The following is a 9,447-nucleotide window of genomic DNA, read 5'->3' on the forward strand; positions in this document are numbered from 1 at the left end:
TATTATGAAACTCACGATAGTTTTATTCGACATACAGGTTCTTTTGATGAGCAGCTCGAGTTTGATTTCGACAGAAAAACCTTGCCGTGAATTTGATTGATTTTCTTCCACGTATCCAATTTGTTTTGCGTCCACGGCCGCTTGCGCGCTTGTTGAGCGTTTGGCTTTCTTGAACTTGGAAAAAGAAGGTTCCGCTACGTGAATTTCTACGGTGACCCTCTTTTGTTTTTTTGTCTTCTTCAGGAAATAAAGGAGATAGATAGATAGATAGATAGATAGATAGATAGATAGATAGATAGATAGATAGATCGATAGATAGATCGATAGATAGATCGATAGATCGATAGATCGATAGATCGATAGATAGATCGATAGATAGATCGATCGATCTAAAAACGAGGAACAAAAGACAAGGTGTTCTACATAATGTCTACATTCAAAATCCAAGCGCGGGGCCCCGTTAAATAAGCATTTCTGACGGCGTTTTCTTTCTTCTCCAGTACCAGCAGCAGAGTCTTTCAAATGAGACAGTGGTGGAAGAGTAGCTAGCTCCGTAGAAATAGAACATTGGAAAATCCCGCTTGTGCATCAACAGTTTATTCAAATCGTACAGGTAGCAGCGACACCAGCACACACTTGACAGGGAGGAGAGGGTTCAGGGGCCCGCTAGCCTTAAACAGGTCCACAGAGCGAGCGAGCGAGCTAGCTACTGTACAAGGCCCTCCTCGGGCGAGAAAGGTTCCGGGTCGCGACCTCGCCGATGCCTATGCTCGGTTTTGTTCCTGTCGTCTCGACGCTCCCCCGTGTCCCCGGCCCTCTCGCGCTCTCGTTTCTTCTCCCTTCTCACCTCCTTGTTCTTATTCCGATTCCTCCGTTGCGTTCGCTCATTTGACCTCCGTCCTATAGTGGGAAAAGACATTTGATTCATGAGCTCAGAAAAGCACATCCGGTCAATACGACAAAGGTCAGAATGGACGCTAATGCTCTTTGCTTTGGCTCCAGCTAAGACTATTACGAGTGTAAGAGGCTTGCATGCCGGTGCTCTCCCCTTCACGTTAGGTACACGTCTGCGCAAGCCAGATGAACGAGGATAAAAGCTAGCTCATTCTTTTTAAAGACAACGTTGCTCACTCGCAGTGTATTTCAAGCTCTAAAACTTGAGGGCTGTCCAACTCGTTTTTTGGGCCTGCCGCATTGTAGTCATGGCTTCTTTCGGAGGGCCGTTAGGACTGTCAACCCAAATAAATGGATGAGCACCTCATGTTGTATACAGTAGAAGCTACAAAACAGACTGACAACGAACTCAGTGGTTTTCAAATCAGACGAATAAAAACGGGTCAAAACAAAAAAAGATGTGAAGAAGACAGTTTGCAATTCTAGTAATGGCCCGAATTGGATGCACAATTTGTCTTCGCGGCCCGCCCACATACAATGATGTGGCGGGCCGTATCTGACCCCCGGGCCTTGAGTTTGTCACCTGTGCTCTAAAAGGTCGTTCAAAACCTTTGCGTTTGGTTACCATGCGTAAGGCAACGAGAAGGGCAACCTTCGAAACGTCACTTCCTTCGATCCTTCTCAATGACGACCAGTAGGGGTCAGTGTTTAACAGCGATTCCACATGAGGCCGTTACTACCCTAACCCTCGGTGTGGTGATGATCGCGCCATTGTCCAAAATAGAAAGCCTTTCACTAAAGCCCTCCCAGTATCCCGGCCGTCTTGCAACATCTCGTAAACAAAAGCGAGAGTTTTGGTATGCTGAAGATTTATCTCTGCTTGAGCTACAGTATACAGCAATAATGATAACAACAAGATCTCGGGGAGCTTGGAGACAGGACCCGCGAGTGAATGCAGAGGCCCTTTCCTCTTGTTGTGCTACTTACTACTTGTGCGAGTGAGTGACTGAGGGAGTGCAAGTGCAAGTGCTAGTGCTAGTGCAAGTGCTAGTGCTAGTGCTTCTGCTACTGCTACTGCTAGTGCAAGTGCTAGTGCTAGCGCTAGTGCTAGTGCAAGTGCTAGTGCTAGTGCAAGTGCAAGTGCTAGTGCTAGTGCTAGTGCAAGTGCAAGTGCTAGTGCTAGTGCAAGTGCTAGTGCAAGTGCTAGTGCAAGTGCGCAGCACCACCTGCACGTTGGGCCGCTTGCTTGGCTGCCCGCCTTGCATGGGGGAATTGTGAAACTGCTGAAGTCGGCAGTGGGCACAGACAGACGCAGGGGGGAGAGGGAAAAAGAGATAAAGGGAAAGAGAGAATGAGATTTCTCTGACCAAAGCTCCTGGCTCCCACCCCACCTCTTGCTGGAGCAGGAAAGTCCAACTTCTTCACCCTCCTTTTAGCAGCCATCACACACTTGAATTAAGCACACGGTCAATGTCTTTTAAGACATTCAACCCAAGTACGTATTTTGGGTTATCCATATGTAACATCGCAATCCAAATGCCTTTGTGAGAAAAACAAAACAAAACAAGAAGCAAACCCTGACCGCAGTATTGTACATATTTCAGTATTGCACTCCAAACTCCAGACGTAGCTAAACCAACCTAGCCCTTGCTCTAAGCCTTGCCCTAAGCCTAGCCCTAAACCTAGCCCTAAGCCTAGCCCTAGCCCTAGCCCTAGGCCTAGCCCTAGCCCTAGCCCTAGGCCTAGGCCTAGCCCTTGCCCTTGCCCTAGCCCTAGCCCTAGCCCTTGCCCTTGCCCTAAATTGTTGAAAATGGCTTGTTCTCTTTGACAATGCAATGTTGACCAAACGTGCTCTTTGTTTTTTGGTCTCGTGAAATGCGCAGATTTTTGAGGCTCCCTCCGATGTTGCCTTAAACTCTAACAATAAAGATACGTTGAGGCACATGATTTTTGATCATCTTCTGCAAGTGTATGGAAGGGGCTTAACCGGTGCACTGACTCATTGAGGGTCTGCCCCCGGCACTCTATAAACACAGGAAGTCCCCTTTGCTCTCATTGTTTTTCCTCTCCTGACACCACAACTATTTACAACAATTTGGCCCGATTAGTCATAGCGTAGAGCCCGAGGAGAGGAGAAAGCTAATCCGTGGCGGGTTGAGATGATTAGTGGAGTGTTTATCAAAAGCAACATGCATTTAGTTTGTCGGCTCTGTTTTTGATGGCTTTTTCTAAACTGTGTTTTGACAAGTGTGCAACGAGCGAGCAACGAGACACCTCTCCGGGGTTCTGTCAACACGCGGCGCATTCCCCAACGCCGGGCGGCCCAGTCCCACAAATGACTTTATTCTAGCCCTTTGAATTGAAGAGTTGAACCATTTTCAGAAATGCATGGTTTTGACCTGCATTTATTCAAGTATTTTGGTCTACTCTTCTTTTCGAAATAAAAAGCACCCTCAAGCGCTGAAGTGTATTCGTCATATCCAAAAATGTCTGCTGTGTCACTCAAGTTTCCTAGCCAATGACTTGAATGTCCAGGAAAGAGTCACGCTTTAATATAGCACAGGGATACTTGTATGTGTGTACTGGCACATAGGTGCGGTATATTCTCAGAGGGACACGGGGGGGGGGGGGATTAAAGGCTATGTGCTGGCCAACAAATGGAATGCGGCCTGCCGTAAGAGCTGCCACAATGTCACACTAAAAGGATGCGTGTGAGCGTCCGCGCCGCTTTCTATGCACTGTATAGCCTTCTGTCGTGGACGTGTTGATGCATATTCAAATAGTATGGCTCATACTTTTGGAAGTTATCGCATTTATCTCACGGTAGCTACACAAAGGTCTTTGTACGATTGAGTTCACCTTATTTAGATGCTTGCAGGGCGTGCGGAAGTGGGAATTCAAGTGGGCAGGGCAGGCAGGCACGAGATGAACAGCAGGTCGATCGATGCAAGGACAAATTAGTTGAGAGACACGCCGGCGCCGTGTGCAAACATGACGGCAACGGAGCCGAGCTCCTCCCTTTTTCCTCATCTGCGTCGTCATCATTTAGGCAATTCAAAAGCATATTTGCTTCTTTCACGTTAAACTGGAGCTTCTCAAGCACGTCATATTCATGAGAAATAAGAAGTTGTGTGGTGAAGGTGTGTGTGTCGGGGGGGGAGAGGAGGAGGATGTATCAGTGTCAGTGGGCTGCTCTCCCATTGAATTGCTAATAACCTCATCGTTTTGTCTATCATAGCATGCTCTTGTTTTGTCTCACCATGAAAGGTCAAAAAAGCATGAAGAGCATCATGTTCACATGTTATTCAATATTGCTGCTATATGCTCAAAACGGTGCAATTAAGAGAGAGAGAGAGAGAGAGAGAGAGAGAAACACAAAGAGTGTGTGTGCGTGTGTGTGTGTGTGTGTTGGCAGCTGTGGGGATAAACCAATAGTGATCCGCTGGTCGCCGCGTGCCTCCCTCGGGGAGGATGTTGATGTTGGGCTGGCTGTTCCTGCTCCAGAGTCAACTGCCTTTCTGCTGCATCGCACACACACGCACGCACGCACGCACACACACGTGTTTGTTCTGCAAATGTGAGGCCCCAGGGGGCTGGATCGGAGCTTGTCTGTGATGTGTCATTTAACACTACAGAGTCCGGCCGGCCGGCCGGGCGGGCGTCCGTCCGTCCGGCCGGCCGGCTACACCTACAAGCAGGCAGGCAGGCAGGCAGGCAGGCAGGCAGGCAGCTGTAGCCACCAAGCACCTCGGCAAGCACACGCATGCTTGTCACACAAAACAAGGCATACAGAGGCAAGAGGCTGGGTTACTTTTCTCTGGCTAGCGGTCGCAGTGTTTTCAAATCCTGTGCTGCAAATATCCCCATTGCGACATCATGCTCTCTCCAACCCAACTGTCCTCCCCCGCTCCCTCCCTCCCTCTCAGCACAAAGACAATCCTCTGAGTAAACAGCCATAGTCCTGAGCGGAAGGACTCGCTGCCATTGTAAAAGCAGAGAGGTCTGGACTTCACAATCTTGTCCACGCTCCAAAATGCCAACTCGGTTGGTCTGTTTTCCAACGAGGCAACTCCAGATTGAGGTTCAGACGCATCAATGAATCGGAAGGCCTTGCTGTTAACCACAAGGCAAGGGCGCTCTTCCTCACAATTGCACTCACCCGGACACGTTCTCCTGATGACAACGCAGTCTCTGATCTCCGAGATCTCCGGACACGGTCTGCCGAAAGGCGACGGGTAGCGCAGGACCTGGCGAGCGCGCGTCTCCTGTCCCCGCTTGAAGCCGCAGGTTCTCCCCGAGCGAGAGCAGGGACTCCACTCGCTCCACGCCGACACTTGGCAGTGCACTAAAGGCAAAATGACAATAAAGGGCTTCTCGGAAAAGTAGGGAGCCTCGACGTCCGCTCGGCTCGGCTCGGCTGGGCTCGGCTGGGCCGGGCTGGGATCACGGACCTCGCGGCGCACACTCGGTGACTTTGTCGTCGGCTTGGTAGTCCTCCGGACACACACGGTGGCACCTTCCGTTGAGCTGGTACAGGCCCGGCCGGCACCTGGTGCACGTCTCGCCGTCGTTTGCGCATAACTCGCACTCGGCGGGGCACTCTGCAACTATCCGAGAAGAAGGAGACATTTTCCACAGCGTTGGTGGGATGAAATGCCAGCCACATTTGTCCTACTCACTGGGAACGCACTCCCTCTTTGTATCGCTGCGGAGCATGTCGTCGGGGCAGCTCTCTCGGCAATCGCCCCGGTGAAGGTAGAAGCCTATCCGGCAGCGCATGCAGAATTTCTTGTTGAAGCAGGACTCGCACTCGGGACTGCACTCTTGACAGACATACAGGCAGACAGACAGAGGGACAGAGGGACAGACGGACAGACAGACAGACAGACAGACGCACGCACGCACGCACCCACACCGCTCCGGGTTAGGAGTCATGAGAGGACAGAATCTGTATACTTGAAGTCTTCCACGTGACCAATGATTTTGCCACTAGCATTCAGTCAATTTCTTACTTGTGCACGTATTTCTTTCTCGTGAGCGAGTGCCGTAAAAGCCCGGAGGACAGGAAGTCATGCACACCCCGATCTGCTTCATCCCAATCCTCTCCAAATGCATAAAGAAGCGCGGCTTGCAGGACAGGCAGCCATTGTAGTCAGAGCAGGTGAGACAGCCACCCTGCTGGCAACCTGAACTCACTCCAGGGATCTCTGTTGACGACATTTCACAACCGTGAGACAGAAAGCTTGATTGATACATTTGCAAAATCAACCTCACAAAGACACACCGTCTTCAGTGGCCCTTTCACCTGGCCTCTGAGATGAAGCAGGAACGAACGCACGCACGCACGCACGGACGGACGGAAGGAAGGAAGCCGCTATCTTTGGCAGGCTTCCTCCACGTTAGTGTGTGGAACGGAAGAGTTTGGTGGGCGCTTGCTTACGCCCTCGCGTCCATCCTTTATTTGACTTTCTGGAGCGGGACGAACGAACGGACCGTTCCGTCCCTGGGACGCAATGCTTACGGCTTGCTGTTTTACGATTTCCTGTATCCACCGCTTCCCCAAATGTGTGACTGACAATGATGATCTATTCACGGGGAAGCCCACAGTTGATGGGCTCTGATGCAATGGAAGTGTGGAGTGAGTGCTACTTGACATTCTTGCACTCTTGTACATTTGCCCGCTGTGGGAGAAATCATCATCGCGTTCAACGGCTATGACATCAATATTAAAGGAGAAAACCCCATGATCAGCTTTCTTTGCTGGAAAAAAACCCCAACCCATCACTGTTCTCTAATTCAGTATGACTGGCTATGTGTCAGACATTTCAGTAGAAAATAGAGCTTTTCAAGCAGCAAGGCAGGAACAGGTACGTCTCCTTGGGCATCATCCATCGATGAGAGATGAAGTCATGAGCAGGCTTCAGATTCACGGCGTAGTGCGAAGACACTTTCCGCTTACAATCGCTCAACTCGAATGACACTCAGGAGCCAGCCAGCAAAACCAATGCAACCTTCTCAGAACTCAAGCCTTTCTTCCCAAAAAGCCCCCATGGGAGCTCCATCGTCAAGAAGAGGTGGCAGGGATACAAACATCACTCCAAATGTCCATTATTGCGCTGGAGAGCAGAGCAGAGCAGAGCCTTTGGTGCCACATTGATACATGGAATATTCCACTTATCAGCTTGTCTTGGTCTCATGACACATCTGGAGACCCTGGCTAATAAAGTGGGTGACTTGAAAAAATAGACTGGAATTGTTCTTTTATAGTCTGATAGAGGAGACATTGTTGGACCCCTGGGAGATGGCGCATTCCATCTTCTCATGCTGCTATTCTTTTCATAGGCGGACTACTTTCATGAAGAGGCCAGCAACTTTCTGTTTTGAGCAGCTATGAAAAGTAACTTGTATTTTCAACACATTGACTGTGTGGAGATAGAAAATGAGGATGGAAGCATCACATCACAGCATTTCTTACAACTTGGAGCATTTGATGTCAGGGGCATCTCACTGGGCTCGAGGCTGGGCTGGGCTGGGCTGGGCTGGGCCGGGGCGGCCTGGCCTGGCCTGGCCTGGCCCAGTGTGGCCACTAGAGAGCGACTGCAACCATCTCACTTGTGCTGCCTGCACCACACGCAGCGCAGCAAACCAGACCATTAAAAGGCGGCCAATTAAGACACCCTCTTGAGGCATTACAGTTAGACGACCAGAAAGAAAGAAAGAAAGAAAGAAAGAAAGAAAGAAAGAAACCGTGCTAAGATATACGGCTTGACTCCAATGTGTGTGTTCCTTTTGTTGCAAACCGTTCATAGCTGTTTGAGTACTTTAAATGCAGCATAAAAATAACACGTATGGCTTGGGATAGTTGTATGCAAGAATCATCATAATACTCATTTGGATTTGTATTGAAACCAGTTTCAGATGTCGGTGCTACTCACGTTTATGTTGCCAGTGCCTGGAGGTGCTGTACTGCTGGCATCCAGTGTAATCCACGCAGTGCAAGATGATCACGACAAAGGAGATCACTTTTAATTGCATAGTCGCCCAGATATCAGAGCGCTCAAAGCCAATGTCAATGTTCACCCAAAAATACCAGGTGCTCAAAGAATCCCGAGTGGGTGGATGAGCCCTCTTAGACACAACGACAGTGCGGCGATATTTGGCGATTAAAGTGCGCAGTGGCCCAATCATGCCTGGGCCGCTTGGACTCTAACATCCTGCACAGGAGTTTCATAGGTGCAAAGACAAAAAGTCAGACATCACATCAACAGCGTTCTCCCCAAACAAAAAGCACCAATGTCATCTGGCCAAAATAACGAGGGGGACAAAAAAAGACTTAACAAGCCTTTCAGGTATTATATCCACAATTGGCTTCTTCTTGCACCTCTTCTGCGTCCCGGTGAAGGCACGCCGCGCGTCCTAGCGCGTCCTGGCGCGTCCTGGTGCGTCCTGGCGCGTCCTGGTGCGTCCCGGCGCGTCCTGGTGCGTCCTGCTATACTGCTGCTTCCGTCACGAAATTCAGCAAGACCAACCACTTGTATGAACGCAATACTAAAGCTCAAAGTCGCACGTCCTCTCAGTGGCACACGCATCTCAAAAGTACATCTCCGCCGCACGTTCAGCGCATTTTTGCCATTCGAGCAGCACTCATTCACTCCCCTCCTGCCGCGTCTCTCTCTCTCTCTCTCTCTCTCTCTCTCTCTCTCTCTCTCTCTCTCTCTCTCTCTCTCTCTCTCTCTCTCTCTCTCTCTCTCTCTCTCTCTCTCTCTCGCTCTCTCTCTCGCCCTCTCTCTCGCTCTCTCCCCACACGATCTCTAAAGTTTATTTAGAGGGCAAGCCCCCATGTCAGAAAAGAGAAAGAGAGTGAGTGAGAAAGGGGGGCGGGGGAGAGAGAGAGAGAGAGTTGCAGGTTCTGTAGGCCTCTTGCCTCCCTCCCACCGTGCATCGGTGCCTCAATGCTTGAAGCGTTGCTGTTATTAGAGAGTGAAAGTGAAAAAAAATAAAAACTCCTCACGACACTTAGTGACTACATACATTTGCTCAAGCTGTAAAAGCCAAGTCTAACAAAATAGTTTTTGGTCATCCATCTGGTCAGTGCGCCCTGAATAGTGATGATGAACAACAATTTCTCTGACAATGTTGAATGTGAAAATGTCCCACGCCACACCCATTTGACAACCATATACCCCAGGCCCTTAAAAGAACTTCCATTCTTATTTAGTGTGGCTAATTTCATGAAAGTAAGCCAGACAGCAAAATCATGACTGAATTTGAACACTGATACAATTTCTTTGGTGTAAAGACGGGAGGGAGGAATGGATGGATGGATGGATTGGAGCTATTCTGCAAATGCTTTGTGAGATGAAAGACATGGCCTCTAGAGGGAGTCACCTCCATGAAAGCGAGCGCGCGCGCGCGCACGCACGAACACAGAGTGCACGCACACAGTGAGTGCAGGCAGCCAGGCAGCCAGGCAGCCAGGCACTCAGGCAGGCAGGCAGTGAGTGCAGGCAGTGAGTGCAGGCAGTGAGTGCAGGCAGGCAGGCAGGCAGGCAG

General features: G+C 49.9%; 1 protein-coding gene across 1 annotated transcript; it reads right to left on the bottom strand.

Annotated features, from left to right (window-relative positions):
• Window positions 1–25: 25 nt before the first annotated feature.
• rspo3 (R-spondin 3) lies at window positions 26–8,485 on the bottom strand. The gene is made up of 6 exons (XM_085918429.1): window positions 7,830–8,485; window positions 5,907–6,101; window positions 5,574–5,717; window positions 5,346–5,501; window positions 5,054–5,239; window positions 26–900 (listed from the first exon to the last, which is right to left on the bottom strand). Exons 1-6 carry the CDS (start codon window positions 8,080–8,082, stop codon window positions 707–709), a joined length of 1,128 nt encoding a protein of 375 aa, XP_085774555.1. The 5' UTR covers window positions 8,083–8,485; the 3' UTR covers window positions 26–706.
• Between the last annotated feature and the right edge of the window lie 962 nt (window positions 8,486–9,447).

This window comes from Syngnathus leptorhynchus, chromosome 8 (assembly GCF_054491065.1).
Source record: "Syngnathus leptorhynchus isolate UIUO chromosome 8, UIUO_Slep, whole genome shotgun sequence".
NCBI lineage: Eukaryota > Metazoa > Chordata > Actinopteri > Syngnathiformes > Syngnathidae > Syngnathus > Syngnathus leptorhynchus.